The 20,126-nt window shown below is 42.9% G+C and overlaps 1 protein-coding gene across 1 annotated transcript in view; it reads left to right on the forward strand.

Moving 5' to 3' along the window:
- The window catches only part of HOMER2 (homer scaffold protein 2), a 58,678-nt gene that overhangs the window by 35,696 nt on the left and 2,856 nt on the right, over positions 1–20,126 (forward strand). The window contains exons 3-7 of the mRNA XM_075159971.1: positions 5,602–5,733; positions 12,533–12,625; positions 13,946–14,085; positions 16,103–16,259; positions 18,539–18,649. Coding sequence (XP_075016072.1) covers positions 5,602–5,733; positions 12,533–12,625; positions 13,946–14,085; positions 16,103–16,259; positions 18,539–18,649 — 633 coding nt within the window. The remainder of the gene's footprint in view (positions 1–5,601; positions 5,734–12,532; positions 12,626–13,945; positions 14,086–16,102; positions 16,260–18,538; positions 18,650–20,126) is intronic.

Raw genomic sequence — 20,126 nt, forward strand, 5'->3', positions numbered from 1 at the left:
TAAGTGTGTAGAACAGTAATTCTTGAAAAGCTGGCCAGGCTTACTGGCACTGTAGGGATAAAATGATGGGTACCCGGAGCAAGAGTCTGGTAGTAGATGTCCTGCCAACTGTTGCCTACCCTGTGCTCTGGGCCCCCCAGTCACGCACCAACAATGGAGCAGAGCAGGAGGAACAGCAAAATGGAGACACCCAGTGCTCCTCTTAACATATGTTTACAGTGCTTCCAGTCTAATTAATCCATACCCTCAGCCTGTCCCAGGTAAAGCAGTGCCTACGTGTCAGGTGCAACAGATAAAGCAAAGCTAGAACAAGTGCTGTTGCTGCTTTCAGTTTTCCCAGGCTTTTTTTTTCTTTTTACGGACCTTCTACAAAGACTTAGCAAGAAGGGTGGGGAGAAAGATTTGATCACATCTGCTGGCCCTGATTTGTAAAACAACTGTAATTAATCCTCCTGCATTACAGGTTCACTGTTTGGCCAAAGGCTGTTCGTTCTTTCATCCCCAAGTTCTTACGCTGCTGTAACGTGTCTTTGTGCTGCTCCTGCTCTGGAGGTGGCCTCCTTAGGTGGCCTCAGCAAGGGTCTCTCTTTTTTCCCTTTAATAGCACTGTCTTGATTAACAATATGTATGTGTGTGCTGGCTTTGTAGGACTAGAAATGAGATCATCGCTTTATCTCCAGTGACATATTGGAGAAAAGACATTACACGTAAGCCTAGAAGCTGTCAGCAGAGAGAGGGAGGGTGGTAGGTCATGAAGGATGGTGCAAATCACGGAAACGTAGGTGGGCTAATTCCACGAGGGAATTGCTGAACATTTGGGGTAGAGGGAGAATTTCTCTGCAAAGCCATCACTGTCTCCTCATCTCCACATCCAGTGTCACAAGCCCTTCTGATTCACGTCGACTTGATGAGCTGGAAGAACCTGCTGAGCCTGTGATAGCTGTGGCCAGAGGATTAGCAGCTTCTTTCCCTCTTCAGTTCTGTTTTTAGACTGGGATACATCTTTACTGAAGATTAGCAGCCTGGTGGGTTGGGGAAATTAAATTTCACAAGGTCTGTAAACTGGAAAGCACATATTCAGAGGTGTGAAAATGAAATGGGGAGGTTTTAATGTAGTGACTTCTTAATGGGTAGATCCTGTGGCCTTGAGCCTTGGGGCTTTTTTGGAGGTGAGGTTACTTCAGAGTAACAGGTGATGTGAATTTAAAGGGAAAATTCCAGAAAAATTCCTAATCTGTCACTCTTGTTCCAGAATAAGGGGCCCTTTTCTGATTTAATTTGACGCAGTTCGAAAATACATTGGCTAATATATTAATTAGCTATTTCATAGCTGTTATTTCAGTCTTTCCCAGGTAGAGAAGCTTTTGACAGGGCTGGCTGCATTGGCTCATCATCCCCTTCGCTGTGTCTCATCAGAGACAGAAGTGTCCTGGCCGGTTCCTGCGGCACGCTGGCCCTCCTCCTCGGGGCTGCGCCGGTGGCTCTGCCAAGTGCCCGCCGTGATCGCTGCTCTCCTCCCCTTGGAGCTGAGCTTGCTCTCGTCTCTGCTTTTCCCTCTTGCGCAGCTAGCGAGCCGGGGCCGATGCGACCAGGGCGTGCGCTGTGAGCGAAGCCGGCGGCCCCCCGTGTGCTGCTCCAGCTCCGCTCCCTCTGTACTCCAGCCAGCCGGCACGCACGTTCACCTTACGTTAATGAAACGGTGACTCGGGAAAATGTATTTTCAGGAGCCACATCGGCTTTGCCTCTTTATTGTGGTGTTGTGATAGGGGGAGTGTGGGAGGGGAACCCTTCAAATGCTCGAAGCATCCCCTAAAAGAAATGGCAGCTGTATATGTGAGCACCGCTCATATATTACAAACGGCATGAGCTGCCAGTATGTTTTTTCTTCCTTCTACGCGCTCAGGTCGTCTTGTGACCTCTCCCTGCTTGATTTATTTGGCAGTTTCTGGCCGTGGGAAGGCAGCGGGATGGGTGTGTTACAGCCTATGAACGTTCTGCTCTACGCCAGCTTATTTGCATTCACTTTTATCTGATGAATATACCCGTGTGTCTCTAAATGTCTGGAGTCATTTCTGGTTGACGTAGCACTACCTTATACTGTGAAAATTCTTCTGTGTCATCTTTAAATAAAAATTTAGACCTGTCAGGATTGTTTTTCTCCCAAAGGAAGTGAAATTAGTATGAGATTTTGTTTGGCTTATGCGGATGTATCAGGAATGTTCGCCATCTGATACGCTTGCATGTAGATGAGAGCAAAGGCAGATATTTTTTTTAACCGCATGTAGACAACTCAGTCAGTATGACGAATGAGTTTATTATTCTGTAAGGTGCTTATTATATTATGCTCCTCTTTGCCTTTGTCTTTAGGGAGAACTCTTTAACCACTTCAGGGATTGATTGCATTTGATTAGAGAGTAGTTTGTCTTTTGAATCCATTATCCTGGATGAAAGTTTTCTGAGGCAGCCAGAATTGCACCATGTGTGTATTATATGAATGAGGACCAAATGCAAAGTTATTTCGTAAGAGCCCATTTGAATTGATGAGTTGCCTTTTCTTATAGAATTATAATACTGGATTGCAGTTAGGGGTGGAAAAGAGCCCGCGGGCTCATCCTGCCCACAGCAGCTTTCAAATATGTCCTTTCCCTCCTGCGCCCTTCCTCTCAGCTCCTTCTTCCTTTGAAACTGGAAAATTCTGGCTTTCATGAAAAAAGAAAATTTTCCCGGTTTGTTGAACATTCCTGTTGCGGTGGCCACAAAGGCTTCCCCTGTCTTCTGCCCCGGCTGGAGACCTTCTGCCCGGGAGGTGGAGGAGTGGTGAGGAGTACTTTCCTTCTGGTCTCACGTAGCCGAGGCTGAGCCAGCTTTGGGAGCGGGGATAGGCTGGGTTACCTGGCAGGGGCGCTTGCAAGCCTTGCTTTTCATTGTTCTTTGAAATCATAACACCCTTTCTTTCTCCTAAACACAACCAACATGATTGTTCCCTGGCCAATGTAGTATCTCTGCTCTGAAACAATGACCAGATTTACATGGGAAGGGAATGTATGGGCTGATGCTCCCCAAGTTTAATGTTACAGCGTCTTCCTGCGAGCATGACGGGGCGATGGGGCGAGGATGGGGAGGAAGACCGGGTGGATAAGTGCGATGTGTCCGCAGCATCCAGCTCCTCTGAACGGTTTCCATGAGCTCTGATTTAATCTCCTAAGCTTTTACTTAGGTTTTCTCTTCTCCGTAGGAACGCAGCATTTCTGAAGTGCCTGACTGACAGAGGAGGATTTAAGGAAAAAAAGATAGAGACGGCTTCCAGCTGCAATAATAATTGCAGCTTATTATAAATTTAACAGATGAACTGTCAGTTTCTTGAAGGTGTGTGATCGCCACAACCTTCTCTTGGATTCTGCACTGGCTATAGAAAAAATTAACCTCTAAGGTGCTAAGCTAATGTAATTCATTTCATTGCTCAATAAGATGTTTCGTGGTTTACAATTTGCAGGCTTCATTATTCCTTTTATCACTTCTTTGATAACATTGGACGGTGGTCTAAAAGATATCTTTGGTGTGGTTTTTTATATATTTGTATTTACTCAATGATTATTGTAGGAGGTATGGAAGAATTTTATTCTTCTTGGAGTCTGCTTCCAGTGAGTGAGGCTTTTGCCTTTCAATAAAATGGGTCATTTTATTAGTTTTTCCCCACAGATGTCTAATTTGATAGGCACAGGAGGACTGAAGTAATACTTTTTATCAGTTGAAATTTCTGTGTATTTCAGAGCTTCTAAAATAAATTCTGTAACTTGAGAAGCTAAACATTTGTAAGTAGTTCATCTGTCTGATGTAAGATTTTTAAAGAAGAAATATACTTACAGCGCTTTCCTTAAAGTTTTTGGAAAGCATCCTGATTTTTCTGGCTTGGTGGTAGCTTTTCCTCCTGTTCTTGTGACTCTCTGTACCATGCAATCCTCGTATCATCATACTCCCTTTGCATTGTCAAAACCCTACATAAAATCTTTGATTTTCTTCTAATTTAAATCTCTGAAATCGCACTTAGATTTTATATTGGCTGCGTTTCTGCTGTGTGACTTAGCCGGAGGAGGGTGCGTCTGGGCAGCTTTGCTGGTACCTCTGCCTGTCAACTGGCCGTTCAAAAAGATGTTTCGACCCTGAAGGCTGGTGTCGGTGCGGTGCGTGTTGGCCAGCGCTGGTTGCAGAGTCACCTCTCCCCTTTTCCTCCCCAATTCTTCCCATGCAAAAAACAATTTCAGGAGCATCAGCCACCTGGCCCTCGTCTGGTTTGATCCTTTTGGTGAAACGTTCAGCGGTAGGAAATGGCAGCAAATCGTATGTTTATTTGAAAGTGATGATGCAAAAAGAGGGAGCCACTGAAGTTGAGCAATTTCTAAGAAAGCAAATAGAAGCATCAGCACAGAGGTCAGAAGTTAGGGAGGGGACGGAGGCAAGGAATGATCTTTCTCTGGTAAATTTAATTCACACTTTTTGCTAAATGTAAATGATAGCTTAGGAAAAAACCTGCTTGGAATACATAGTAAATGATGTTGCCAGGATACTTCCTGATCATGTTAATTAAACTGTCCCACAGATTTGGCTGAATTACTGCATAATTTGCATATTGGAAATGATGGTACACGTTACTAAAGAAAGCTCCTATTCTGTTAGCAGAAAGAACATTGTACATGAATTAATTTCCAGGGGAAGGAGTCTCTAGGCTCATATAATGATGTATCTTGCAAATAAAGTTAAGATTTTTGATAATGAACTGACATATATCTCATTCCTTTTTGCAAGATTACATTTTATGCTTGTTCCACTAAGTTCCTTAGAGGTTTCATCCCAACAGCCTTCCTCACATTGGCTATTTCTTTAATTACAAGAACCACTGTTGCTTTCAAGGTTGCTGGTGGTGAAGCAGATATTAGTTAACTTGTGTAAAGAGGCAGAATACTTGTCTTGAGGCCCACATTTGATACTGCATGTGTGTTGTTGGTGATGCACTTCACCACCCTCCCACGTTAAACTCATTATTAAGCTATCAACTTCTCCTTGTCTTGTTTTTTGTTGTTTTTCTTTTTTTTTTTAATTTCTGACATATCTCAGGCATCCTACGTGTGGAGGCCCGAGGCCAAATGGAGAAATGTGGAAATATCTCTTTCCTCTTCCAGCCTGAGCGCAGGTGTTGCTGGTAGACACCCTGCTTGGAGGCATCGGGCCATCCCGGGTGCCTGGCGGGGTGGTGGGAGTAGCCGTGTGCCTTTGTGACACTGAAAAAAGAGGATTTTGCATCGGCATTTCTGCCAGGGTAATTTTATAGCTCCTGTCCCTGCTGTCGCTTTGAGTTCGGTGATGTTCCTGCAGCGGTGTTTAACTGCAGGACCGTGACAGTGCTTTGGAAAAAGAAGACAAAACATCAAAATTCCTGCACGAAGTAAGACAAGATAGAAACTGTTTTGTTTTGGGAAAAAATCTTCTGAATACAGCAATTTCCCAATTTAGACTGCTAATTGCTTTGGATGATACCGTTGCTAGGATATGCATTTCCGATGTGGCTTCTACTTTTTAATTCTTTTTTGATCTGTTTTTAAACAGGTGATCATAAACAGCACAATCACACCTAACATGACCTTCACTAAAACGTCGCAGAAGTTTGGCCAGTGGGCGGACAGCAGAGCAAATACTGTGTTTGGTTTGGGCTTTCCCTCCGAGCAGCAGCTGACGAAGGTACGGGGGCTCACTGAATTTCTGCAAAGGCTATCTTGTTGTTAATGAAGAATTGCATGTACCCATCTGACCTCTTCTGAGCTGCGTGCTTCTGCAAGTCCTCTTCATCTGTGCAAGTTGCCAGTCTCCTATAATTATCCAGTGTCTGTATATACAGGAACAGGCAGTATTGCAAACTTTATGGTCAAAACTCTAAATTAAATCTGACCACTGACGATGGTACTAGCGAGGTGGTCTCAACAGTATCTTGCCCAGCATGGCTGAAAGCATTTGTGTTTTCAGTTATTTACAGAAACAACCTGAACTCTGAAGTATTTTTTGGCCTGTGCCTGCCCTGTCTGCTCATTTCAGCTGAAAGTGGCACCAAAAGCCAAGGGAACCACTGATATGCCAGGACTGTTGGCATTAGGGCTGCCTGACGTCTCTGAAGGAAGAGAGTTGCTATCCCAGCCTCAGAAATGCGCTGTCTTGGTAGCTAACCGAGGTAGAGCTGCCAGCCCCCGGGGCTTGCTGGTGCCCTGGTTTCGCAGATATCACTGTTGGTGGGGCCGTGCTCTCAGGAGGCTCGGTAAACTGATCTGGGTTAAAATAACACTGCATTTTTGGCATTTCAGCTCAGTGGTGTGATTTGCAGCCCTGACCCAAAGCGGTTTTATCACAGACCTGGAGAGGTGACAGTGAGTTGTGGCAGAGATGGGGGATGAGTAGCCGGGGAGTCTGACGCCAGGCTTGCTGGCAGAGCTGTGTCTCGGAGCTGCACCCCAAACATGGGTTTGGTATTAATGCAGCACTTGTCTGGACCAGAGACTGGCTACAACAGCAGGCTTGTAAAGTCTAGAGCTGCCTCTTGTAATGAATAACCAGTGGTTTAAAATACATCCTCTGTCATTAGATTAGTGGTCTAGACAAGTAGCTGAGGTGTTTGTTTGTTCATGCAGTAAAAAAACCCTACTTATCTAACACATAGTTGACACTTGCAGCATGGCTACTTGGCACTGGGTTTTGTCAGTTAACTCAACATTGTGTCCTTGGGCATGGCACACCGTCTCTCGTGTTGCTGTCCTCTTGTGTGCTTCGATATGAAAAGAATCAGGAGAACAAGATGTTCCTTGTAGTGTCTAAAAGAGCAAGGGCAGACCATTGTGATAGAAGGAGGACCTTTCCATCATCTGAATTGTTATAGGAATTTATTTTACTAAGTCTGTCTTACTGAGTTACTGCAATTCCCAGAGAATTGCATTTTTTGCAAATATTTCTTAAAGTAAAGCATATTTTACTTTTCACATTAAATTAGTTTTGGACTTGGGATGTCCATAAAGGTGCCATGGCAATAATCTGCTCTTCTGGGATGCTAAGGCCAACCAATCATATGCAAAACTATTTTTTGAAAATGAGGTGCTGGTGCTGGTTGTGTTTTATGATGCTTAATCAAGTGTAGAGGACTGCTCGTTTCACCTATGCATATCCTCCACTCCTGTGGTAAAGAGGTGTTCATAATAGCTAAATAAGTAGTATGGGAATATGGGAGGATTAAAGTGGGCCTAGGTTTATTCTGAGTAACAGATAAGCATGATACAGTGCAACCTTTGGACACCAAATGAAAGAATTAGCACCATTGGATAGTAATTTTTAATCCCGGATTGCTGAAGTCACACCTCTGCAACATGACAGGTGACCACACGGCACCGGGTGCTGGCTGGGGTTAAACATGCACCACGCGCCGCGCGGAGCAGGCGGTGCTGAGGCTGGCTCGGGAGACGAGAGGTATAACAAGGCACGAGGTGCGTTTGGAGGTCCTTGCACCCTAATCAGAGAGATTTTACTATCTTCTCCAAAACTGTTCAAACACGTACTTAGAATAAATTTAATGCTGGTATCAGAAAGCAGCTCTTTGATGTTCGTGTGGCCGGACTAGAGCCAATCTGAAAAACATGTCACGTGGGGCAGGGGCCCCAGCGCCAGCTGTGTTTCTCTCTAGATCGGTATGCGCATCTGCGTGCACTGCAGGATCTGCTGAAGAGCCCACTGCCAATAATACAGCCTTCTACTTGCAGGAAAAGCTTTCGAAACCAGCAGAAAGACTTTTTCTGGTCAGAATATCAAAGGGAAGCTTAAGGGGAGTACTTCTGAAAATAGCTCAAGATGATCTATTTAAAAAAAAAAAAAAATCTGACAGTTGTCTATCTGGAAAATGTTAGAAAACCTGGTTTATTACCACCATGCAAAGCAATGAGACATTATCATCCTTGCTCCTCAGTTTAATTATTGAACCATTAGTACAAAAGATCAGAGATGGTGGAGAGATTACAGATGTATAAGTGTATTGGGAATAGTAAAATCAAGTTTCATTTTATGTTGATATCATTATACTCTTATAAAAGATATAAATTAAAGCTTGCCAGTTTTACTGGAAATAATTGAAGCTTTTAGTCAGGAATTGGAAGGACATATTAAAACTCCTCTAAACCAGAGATCAATAGCCCTGGCTTAAAACAAATAAATAAATAAAGCTGAAAAATGTCTGCTGAAAACAATGAATAATAATGAGACATGAGAATAGGTTAGCACGCCTAAAAAGTCTGCATTTTAAGTATATTGGTTAGCCTAATAAAAGATATTGCCTCTTTCTAATGCCTTGCTTCTCTTGAGATACTTAAGCATTAATCTGTACCTATAGGGAAAAGCAGTTCAAATTAAACGTGAGCCATTAACGAAAACTGCATTCAGTGACCTAGTAACCTAATTACCGTTCACGTTGATGGGAGAATCCCAGGGCTTAAAGCTGACGTCCTACTCAGGGTCCTTTTCCCCTCTTGCAGGACTTGCTGACCCTCCTTTCCCCCCTCCCCACCCTGTGACATTATTCATACATCGCTGCAGGCAACTCGGAATAGGTGAGAATTAATGGTGTGCCTGGGTGTGATGAAGAGGCAGGGCTGGTGCTGTAAAGGTAGTGATGTGTTTTGCACATGAAGCGGTTAAGTAAAATTTCTGCTATCATTCAGGCTGCTTCGACGCAGACATGCTATCTGAGGAGCTGTAGGTAGTCAAGGGCATAGGGACAAAGATTTATGCAGGTGAGAAACCCAGACTTTGCACATCGTAAAGCAACTGTGGCCAGCATCTGGGAAGCAATGGACTTTATTTCTATGCATGCACACACATCATGTGTGCGGTATTTGCCCGGTGCTGTGTTGCAGCGGCGAAAGCTCGGAGCAGAGCCTGCCCCTGTCCCCAGCACGCAACGGAGCCCCCCCGGTCCCACCGGCTTCGGTGCTGGCAGCGCTCTGGCTGTGCTAGAGCAAATTACCAGCCACTTTCTGGAGTAAGTAGTCTTTTTTGCTGCTGATCTGCCTGGTACTGTGGGCTCATCCAGAGAAGACCAAGGGCAAAGCGATGCGTGCCTTGTGGGTCACGGCACGGCGGTGCTTCCCAACGGGAACGTCGCATCACCCAGCCTTCTGCAAACCGAGAGGGCGATGAAATATTTATGAGACTGCTTTGGGTGGGAGCAGCTGTTTCATCTGTCTGACACTGGCACAATTTGTCAGTAGGAGACGTAAAATATTATGCCAGATCAGGAGCTTAAAATTTACACATACAAAATAATGCTTTTTAATGTATAAAATGTTAAGAAGGTCTATTTAAAAATATACATATTTCTCCAGGTGACAAGCTGGCTGCAGATTTGAACAGCCTTTAAGTGATCTGTGCGATGCACAGTAGCATCCTTGAGTCCCCATGAAATTTCACTGGCCAAGACCCACGATCAAACCGTGCTCACGGGCTGCAGCAGCCTTTAAAAGACTTCACAAGTGTTGGTAGCAGCAAATATTTTCCATATTGCAGTTTAGTTTCACAGGTTCCTGGGGCATGGGAAGACACGTCATGTAATCCATGATGGCTATTGGAATGGTGTTTAGTTGGCGTTTCTCGTACTCCAGTCTTTTTTTTGCTAATTTTGGGGAAATTTGTCTGCCCAAGGACGAGGGTGGAAGAAAGGGAAGATGAAGGGTAAGGATGGAAGAAGAAGGAGCATGATGATTTTTTTAGTTGGTTTTGGGTATTTATACATGCATTGCCCCTCGAGACCACATTTACCAAGTTTTCATTTTATTTCATTTTTTAACTAGGAATTTCACATTTAAAAAGCACTCCCTATTGTTGCAAAGGTTTGATAGCTCAAAGTCAACTTAGATCTTGGAGGTGGCACATGATTTTGTAGTTTCAATTATTTGTCAATTATTTATGTCTGGGACAGAAGAAATCGGTTACTGGAGAGGAAGCATCTCTCTAATTTCTGCCAGTGATTAGACACTGTGGCCATGCCGTCACTCTCAGAGACGGCCTTGGGATCTGGGTAGCTTCAGAAGCGCCTGCTCTGCTGCTGTAGCAATTAGCGTTGGTAATGCTACACAAGTTTGGGCTGTCACCACCGCGTTGCTGCACTCAGAAGAGTAATCAAGTGAAAGGCTTTAATTTCATAACAAGCCAAGTGATCCTCTGTAGCTTTCAAAAATAGACTGTCAGTAAAATCTAGCAAGTATTAATTAGCTAAGAATGAAAAAGAAGCGGCACCAGAACTCTTCATGGACTGACTGTTTCAAAGGGTGTGGGGTAAACAAAAACCAGAGACAGTCTTTCACCACCGTTTCTGTTACAGCCGTCTTTACATTTGTAACAACGATAAGAATGAAGGGTAATATTTTGACTCTTAAAGCTGAAGATCTATCACTACAATGGTGAAAAATTCAGTTATTTGTACTTGTTTCTAAAAGCAAATATGTTAAATGCATGTGTTGGTAAACTAGAGACATGGCTGAAATCTATTGTGCAATGAGATCATTATCAGTTTTATATTGAAGATTAGCTTTGCTCAGTCATACACAATTTTTTATTATGGAAATGTGGAAAAATGTCATTTTCTTCTCAGCTCACATAATTTTTCACAGCAGTCTCCTGTGTGCTTTATGAAGATAGTTGCAAAAATAAAATTTGATAGATCGCTTCCAATTCTTTTTGTCTTTTCATATTTCATATAGTCCATGAAGAACCCTCATAAATTTTTCATGCTTGCCCGTAAAGATTTATTGTAAAAGAGAGACTCAAAACTTTACTATTTGCACGAAACCCAAGTGTAGAGCTTACTGTTGATACAATATTTTAGAAATAATCAGTTTGTTATAGCTGTTTTGTCACCGCAGGAGATACATTTTGTGTAAAGCTGGAGTTAAATCACTTAAGGCGAAAACGTAATGTAGTTGTTCCTAAGGATCTTTGTAGCGCTACAAAGGTAATCAAGTCATTTGTGTGTAGTGACTGCACATGCCGTCAGGCGGCAACTACTGCCATGCAAGAGCACATACTTTGCATATGCAATTTCAGCTGTTGTATATAAAACAGCTGGATTTGAGAGCTCGATCTTCATTCATAAGCATCGTCGCAGATCGTAGTCTACACCCAAAATTTCACTCGGCTTTGAGAATGTGCTCGTCCGTGGGATTTACAAATGAGTGAGTTTGTTGGAAATTTCCATTTGTGAGTGTTATACAAAACACAGGTGCCTCCAGATATAAATCCAATTTTCTCTTAGACCAGTTGGAGAAGATTTGTTTTATCAATCTTTATAGTCCCAGTATTTTACTGAGAAAGAGCATGCTAAATACCTGCTGTAAATCTGAGAGTTAGAAGATAAGATTAGTAAGTGGATAATGACTCTTCCCGTTCTTTGACTATAAAATGTGATGTGTGTTCATGCTTTTATTTACATTTTTGTCATAAGTGTTCTGAATTATCGGAGGATATAATGGCAGTCCCTTTATTATTAAAATAGGTTTTTTTATATGCACTTCTAATGTGTCTTTCCTTTCTAGCGTTTCAAGTTTCTCAAAACACAGGCAAGCGAGACCAAGCTGCTTTAGCAGGAAGGCAAAGCTACCCATTCAGCTACCCATCTTAATTAAAAAAAAAATGTATGCCTTTTCTTTCATCTTTGCAATCCTCCTTTTAAAACTTTAAACACCGTTTAAAGTGTTTAAAGCCCTGCAACCCTGACTGGCTGTGATAATACTTGTATGTCAAAAGTGCCAGGCTGGCTTCGGAGCAGATGTCCTACAGCAACTTGTAGAGATTGGGATCATTACTTTTCATCTTTATCTTTCTTTTCCCCTGCCTCCCCCAGCTTGATATAACCCTCTTACAGGAAGCGTTCAAGCCTTTCCCTGAAGTCTTCTACCTTTATTTTTGCCAGTAATAAGAAAATTAGACCAGAAAAGCTGTGTTTTCATATGGCCCCATTGTACATTCAGATCTACCTTTTTCTAGTTTTTTTCTATGTCTTTATAATCTCTTGCTTGCATCCTGCAGATATCTCATGAGCTCATTTACATTCTTTAATTTAATTGACTTGCTCTTAGGAATAGAAGACTTTTTTTTTTTTATCCAAATGTGTGTCTTTTATGCTTTCAATTTTAATAGACTGTCAACATCGAGTGAAACAGAGGAAGGGGAGGACATAAACAAAACCAAATCAAACCAGGAGACACTATTAGCTCCTTTTTTTCTCCATGGGTTTTTACTGTGATTGGCCAGAGGTACAGAGATGTCCTCTTTTAGAAACACGCCCAGTCCTTATGAAAGAACCTCTCTGCCAAAGAATTAAAATGGGTTTTCTTGCCAAAAATTTTAAATTATCAAAATTAGTTGTTCTTTTGGAGATCTATGAACCATATAAATATAGTAATCTGAACAGTTTAATGGATAAAATCATTTTAATAAATATCTTTCATGCTTTTTCCAGTTTGCAGAGAAATTCCAAGAAGTAAAAGAAGCTGCCAAACTAGCAAGAGACAGATCTCAAGAGAAAATTGAGACCTCAAGCAATCATTCCCAGGTTTGTAATTTAGCTTTAATACCTGTGTGCATACAGGATAAATAATTTAAAGTTAAATTTTCTAATGGACTGTACCAGCTTCTGGCAGCAAGCTTAAAGTATATAAAATGAAGATTGCCGAAGGTAATTGTCAGCTACTGGACATTAACATTGTCAGAGGAATATTTTTCATCCATCCATGCTCTTTGCCTTCATTTATATCTAATTTTTTCCAGCGGTTCTTGAGCTGTTATAACTTTTTTAATAACAGGGAAAGCTATACATCCTTTGATTTGTACTGTTACATGTACTTTGGGTGATTGGAAAGTAAGTCAGCGTAGTGCTTCAGCAGACAGTAAATGGGATTCATCAAGATACTTCTTTTTGTCATCTGTCTAATCTACTTTTGTAAGAGTCTGGTTTGCCAATGGCGACACTGACTTTGTGGCCATAGTGTTTCATTGCCTGGATGTGATGGATTGAAAGCTGTGGTGTGGGAACAGAGGCAGTGCGTTAGCCAGTGGTTGGAAAAAGCTTGTGTTGCACATTTGTACGATACGCTTTTTTAGACAGCACACCTTGATATGGCCAAGTGCCTCCGTGTCCAGGGGGGTTTCTTACAGATTGGGGAAATTGAGTGTTGTCCCAGTCTCTCTGTATGTTTGACTGTAATTTCACACAGATTGAATTAGACAAGAATGAGCACTGTTCAGTGGGTGTTCTTGGCCTGGGCTAATGTTTGGAGGAAAGTTAGGCGAATTTTAATCAGAGAGAAATTTAGATGCATGATCAGAAAAAAGTTGCTGAATGCTCTTAGTCTTGCAACTAACCCCCTTTGTGGGGTCCACAAATAGCGACCTGAGAGGCTGATTTTGGATACTCATTTTTTGAAGATTTTGGTCGTGGCCTTTATGGTTCACTTTGTTCTCTATTGGTGATCAGCACCAAGCAGTCTGTGAATGGCATCTCCTTGGAGGAGCAGTATCTTCTTTTTTTTATTTTTGGTTTGGACTTTGTGTGCTTCCAGGTGCACTGTATTGTTTCATTATCTTTAAAAAACCAACCAACCTTTAGAAAACACAAGCCTTGTCAGTTACAACACTTAAAAATTTTTTTGAACACTTTACACTTCCATTTTGTGTATCATTATCATTTTTTCATTCTTTTTGACCAGCTTTGCAGCCAAGATGTAAAGGATATGTGTTTGTGTTCTGCCAGGAGAGCATACGCAGCCTAGGTCTCAGCAGGGTGGCGTGGGATCAAGATTACAAAGAAATTGGTGTCGTGATGTTGCAGGAGATGCAGGAGAAGCCCAGTGTTCATTTGTGTGTTGTGCTGCAGGAATCTGGACGTGAAACACCATCTTCTACTCGAGCATCTAGTGTGAACGGGACAGACGACGAGAAAGCATCACATGGTGGCCCTGCTGAGGCACATCTCAAGTCTGAGAATGATAAATTAAAAATTGCTCTAGCCCAAAGGTGAGGTTCTTTTAATACCTAAATTGCACTGGAATAGTGTGCTGTAATTATCTGATGGCTAATGATATTAACAGAAATTATTCAAATTTAATTGCATTAATTTTAAATGATGCAGCAGAATGGATGAATGAGCAGATTTTAGCAAGTACCTCCCGGTATCCAGTTGAGAGATATTTACCATTTAGTTTTTTCCGGATCTAGTTCATGATGAAATAAGATCTCTTTTATTCTCCTGATGCCAACTCTTATAACCACCTTTGTTTGTGAAGTTTTAGATCTACAGAAATAACATTAAAGCCATGGGGGAGCAATTGCTACTGATAACACGTGAAGCCCATCTCTTCCTCCTCTTTGAGTTTGCTATATTTACTTTGATGAAAATAGATATGGATATTTAAAATTATAAAAGGGAGTAAAGGTGAAGGGTCTGGAGCACAAGTCTGATGGGGAGCGGCTGAGGGAACTGGGACTGTTTAGCCTGGAGAAGAGGAGGCTGAGGGGAGACCTCATCGCGCTCTACAACTACCTGAAGGGAGGTTGTAGTGAGGTGGGGGTTGGTCTCTTCTCCCAAGTTACTAGCGATAGGACGAGAGGAAATGGCCTCAAGTTGCGCCAGGGGAGGTTTAGATTGGACATTAGGAGAAATTTCTTTACTGAAAGAGTGATCAGGCCTTGGAACAGTCTGCCCAGGGACGTGGTTGAGTCACCATCCCTGGAAGTATTTAAAAGACGTGTAGATGAGGTGCTTAGGGACATGGTGTAGTGGGCATGGTGGTGTTGGGTTGACGGTTGGACTCAATGATCTTAGAGGTCTTTTCCAACCTTAATGATTCTATGATTCTGTGATTCTATTTTATGAACTCAACCTTAAAAAGGTGAAGTGAGAAATACAATTTCACTGGGCTGCTTAGAAATCTTAGGGGGATATTTCTAAAGTTGTGGAAAATGCCCCTTGAAGTCACGTTTTTTGCTATTTGCTTTGATAAATTATTTGAAAATGCTGAGAAGAGTAATTTGCAGCCATAGTGAAAATACAGGCATTGGAATATGCAAAGTTACAACATTAAAATACCATAAGTCTCTACTAGGATCTTGCCTTGTCTGCCTCTTGCATGTGAATATATCTGTGAATGGAAAGAAAATATAACAGGATCAAGCTACTCTTAAAAAGCTATGTAAAAAATAAGGCAGGAGCACCATAAGCAGCATTACCCAGTGAGCAATTCTAGGGTTGCATATATTATATTTGAAGTACATCATCTCTATTGACATTTCAATAGCGTAACCTATTTCAAATCATAACGTTTGCTCATTCCTCCTGCTGAAGACGCCTCCACAGGCAAGTGGCAGCTAGCATGTAGGGAGTTTCAAAGCCTTCCTTCCATTCACTCTCTAATCTCGTGCTCTACGCTGCAGCTTGAAGCTTTGGGGAACGAGTAGTTTAATTCTTCAGAATTATGTAACACTTTTATATTTAAGGCTGAGCATTAAAAAAAATTCAAATATAGGTAGTGTCAACCCCCTGACATCTTCTGTTCTGAATTACTGTACTGTCTGCAAGTGTGTAGAGTCGCTTTGTTGCACGGGTACCATGTCCCCAGGCCTGCACGGCAGCGGGTGCTCGGGCAGGCACAGCCGCGCCGCTCTGGAGGTGAGCACAGACCATCCCCAGCGCCGGAGTAAAACCCCTGTTTGCAGTCGGTGGAGATCCCAGCTGTCGGCTTAACCCTACAGCCTGCTTTGACAGCAGGACGTTTCTTCCAGAAGCACAAGTCGCTGTTGCTGGAGTTGATTGATAGATCCCTTTGTTTTGGCAGAGATGGTCAAATTAAGGCTTATGTTCTCCTTAGGCGGGCAATGGCTAGGGGCAAGTAGGTACCTCTGAGTATGCTTGGTCTTACAACCACAGATCATTGGTAAACACACACCGTGGCTGGATGAGTTTGCAGTCAGGTAAAGAGTAACGATACGCAGGATTATAAGGTGAAGGCACCTAACGGCACCCTATTTTTTTCAGTTCATCCAACGTGAAGAAGTGGGAGACGGAGCTGCAGACGCTGCGGGAGAGCAACGCCAGGCTGACCACGGCGCTGCAGGAGTCCGCGGCCAGCATCGAGCACTGGAAGAAGCAGTTCTCAGCCTGCAAGGAGGAAAACGACCAGCTCAGGAGCAAGGTAGCGGAGCATACCCACAGGAGAGCCGTCTCTGCCAGTTAGCTGCTCCTGCTTTTGCTCTTTCCCTTGGGTTTCTGCTGCTTTATCTTTGTGTGTGGTAGGAGACGGATTTCGTCTTTGAAAGGGAGGTGGACAGGGGGGTTAAGGCAGCTGCTTCCCTCTGCACACAGCGGGCAGGGAGGTTCAGAGGGCTGGGGATCAGCGGGAGGACTGGTGCTGCCGCGAAGCTCCCTGCCTCTTGGTTTGGGAGAGTTGGTGTCAGCAGGGGTTGCTGGCCGGGGTGATAAAACAGAAAGGTTTTAAAAGTGGGGTTGCTATGGCGTACCCCTTTCAAAGATCACTTAAATACTGCCAGATGATGAATGAGCAGAAGGCAAGGTTAAGGCCGGATTCCCCCCAGGAAACCACGCTGGGGACCACAGTGTTAGAAGCAAATCCCGATGGCGGGCAGGGCAATGAGGATGTGGTTATGTCCTCAGCACTGCGGGCTGTGAGCCGGGTCCTCCGGCGCTGACGCCGGGCACATCTCGTCCAGAAACCTGCCAAATGGCATCATCAAAAGCCTTTTCCCCTCCATTACTGGGGGGGGGGGGGGGGGCGGAGTAGTGTGTGACTGAGGGTGAGCAGCGGCTACAGCAGAGAACAATTGAGAAGTTTAAATTTTTAAAGCCTCAGTTTGAGTATTCATTGGTACTGTCCCTCAAATAACACCGTGCTGTCTGTAACAGCCCTAGACAGGGTTGGCACCAACCTGAGCATGGGGAAGCTTGGTTTCCGTGGGCACCGCTCGCAGTGATAATTTCACTCTATTCATCTTAAATGTCTTTGAAAAATCTGGATCCTTTCCCTGCTCGCTTAGATGGATCACTGGGACGTTTGGTGTAGAGATCAGATTGTATCAGTCTGGTGAGGATTTTTTGTTAGTGTTTGATTTCAAAGAGGGAAGGAATTTTGTATATTTTTGTATGTCAGTAGGCTGCAAATAGTATTGCAGCGTTGGAGGTGGCCTGGGTTGCCTGTCGGCCCTGAAATTCCACATGGAGCAGCCTTTTCCCCAAGCGGATACTCTCTATTTGCATGTATTTTAGGTGTGCACGGTGGTAATTCAGAGGTCAGACCAGAGCTGTATTAACAGATGTTACATTAACACGTTAGTATTAGTTGTTACAGGATTCGGGTTCCTACATCCAGTCTCTTTTGGATAGGGGAGAAGTGAGAGACTGGAACAGGATGTTATAAGAAAATAGCGTCATTTACAGTGTAGTTTTTTACTTTTCTGTAGTGTTGCAGGGAAAAGTTGTTCTCGTTAATACTAACTGATGAAACACGCCACATCTCAGTAGCTGTAGCCTAGATATGAGGAGATTATCAAAACACTGCCTTACTACAGCTGCAAAGTCACCGTACCGGTGACTAGCCAGACTGCGCAGCAACGCTGTCTGTACAATGGGCTGCCTTATTCTGTGCAGAGAGCTTTTCTGAGCTTTTCCCCCAAGCAGATGCCTTGCTTGGCGCTCACGCTGCACCACTGCAGCACTCTGAGAAGTTCCTTCTCCTTTATTAATTGGGTCAGAATTTTTTGCATATTGCTCTACCTTCAAATGAGGGAAGTTGTAATCCCAAAGCAACACGAAGCTGAGAATTAAAGTACATACTTTAATGAGCTGGCCCGTCAGGCCGTGGGAAGTGCATCTCCTGGGAGCTAAGTCCAGAGCTGGCAGAAGGAGGTATGGAGAGAGCAAAGCACATCCCTAGGCGAGAGAGCAAAGCAGTGCACATTGCTCTGAACTGGTTCTTCCCCCAAAGTTTTGATGTTGTGTCCCTCGTACGCCAGCTAGAATAATAAGCAACCCCTAAAGAGGCAAAGCTGGGAGCACTGGAGAGATTTCTCCTCCTTGCTGCATTAGGAAACCCCATCCCTTATAGTCTTGTGTTGGTTTCACAGAAATGAAGTGTGGATTTTATCCCCAGCCCCACTTCTTTTAGCAGCTCAGTGTTTTGCAATTCTTGAATAATTATATAAGATACTGTGCGAGCGAGAATAAACCCAGTCCCAGGACTTCCTAGTGGATATGTAAATTGGCTCTTTTTAAGGAAAGAAGCAATAATTTTGTTGCAGTGAATCAAATGCTATGATATAGGAAACAGATCCATGACAAATTAAAATTGTCCGTGCTTTCCTCTGCTCAGTGGAGCGATGTCCATTTACATCAGCCGTGGTCTGCCCCAAATTTCCAGAAATTTGAAAAATTTCACCTAATGTCTGACATTTCTTAAAGATTGATGAACTGGAGGAACAGTGCAATGAAATAAATAAAGAGAAGGAAAGAAATGCGCAGCTGAGTAGACGTCTCCAGGAACTGGAAACAGAACTTCAGGACAAAGAGCTGGTAAGTGCCCTGACCACAGAAGTGGCATGCTTTGGAGTTTGAGTGGCTGTGTCTGCTTCTCACTTGGGATGTAGATTTATGGACTGACTCACCTACAACCAGAAGAAGCGCCATGTCTCAGGGTGTCACCCGTTTCTAGATGTTCCATGTGCAACTTTAGCAATAGTTTGGTAGAGTTCCTCAGTCTCAGTTTCATGATGTGTTATGCGCTGTGGCAGCACACTTTAATTTGGCAGTGGTTAACAAACATGATACTTTTAGTTATACAACACCTTGCTCCTAATAGAAGAGCTGGAGTGGTGAAACAAGTTACCCAAAGCCAGACAGACGTATGCTGAGAACAGACTCAGTTGCCAGTCCCCATGTCCTGAATTCCCATAGACGTCAGGAGCATCATTAAAAAGACATCATTTACAAAATAACTTGGCGTTTGTGTAACAAGTCGTCTTTCTTTATCTGGATGGCTCGTAGTCTTCAGCTTTGCCCTTTTACAGTCTCCCTCTCATCTCGGGACTAATGCCAAGAGTGAGAAATTCAGATTCATTTAGAATACCCCAGTTTGTCATTTTTGACATACAGGGTGTTCATTTTTCTACGGAGAATGATGTTGATGGTTTGCAGCCCCTGAGCAGTGCAGAAAATAATGGGATACTTGGTTTTTTCCTTCATTACAGTGACCAAATGCTCTGTGCTGGCTGAAGGAAAAAAGCTGTCTGCAGGTGCAGTGAAGTTTGCCATGTGCCATTACAGCATCTCTGCTGGTGCTCTTAAAAGCAGTGCTATTAAGGGGTTCTGAGATGGCACAAGGAAATAGTTTAGGGAGATGGATTTTGATGCACTGTTATAAATATAATATGTTTTTCAGCCCCATATTTCAAAGGAAAATGTCATGCTTTCTTCCCAACCTTCCTGTGGTAATAACATGTATAATAACCCTTATTCTCTGCTAGCGTTTTCCTCAAGATTCACATTTTTACGGTACCAAATGAACCAGAAAATTGATTGACTTGTGAATATTACATGCCTATTTTCCATTTACACTGACAATATACTAACTTGTTTTCAAACTGCATACTTACATTAGCAGGTTCTTGATTAGATCTAAACCACCCATAAGTAACCTTTTCGTGGTCTGCAATTCAAACCAGCATGAAGCCTGCTCACGGACGTTGTGGTGTAAGAGGAGCTGCTGCACCTCTTCATGTAGGAAATGAGGAGAGAGAAAGTAAAGACATGGGAGTCAGGAGAGAGCTATCTAGGGAAATATTTATATTTATATATATACCGTATGCCATGTGCCATATAGCATATATATTGTATATGTGTATATATGCACACGCTGTATTATACTATACATAGTAAGTATACAGTATAGTGCTGTGTATATATAGAGGGAGTAACTATATATAGTTTAATGTATTTATATTTTGAGATCTGAGCCCCCAGGCATTATTTATGTATATACAGATATATATGC

Source organism: Calonectris borealis, chromosome 11, assembly GCF_964195595.1.
Source record: "Calonectris borealis chromosome 11, bCalBor7.hap1.2, whole genome shotgun sequence".
Taxonomy (NCBI): domain Eukaryota; kingdom Metazoa; phylum Chordata; class Aves; order Procellariiformes; family Procellariidae; genus Calonectris; species Calonectris borealis.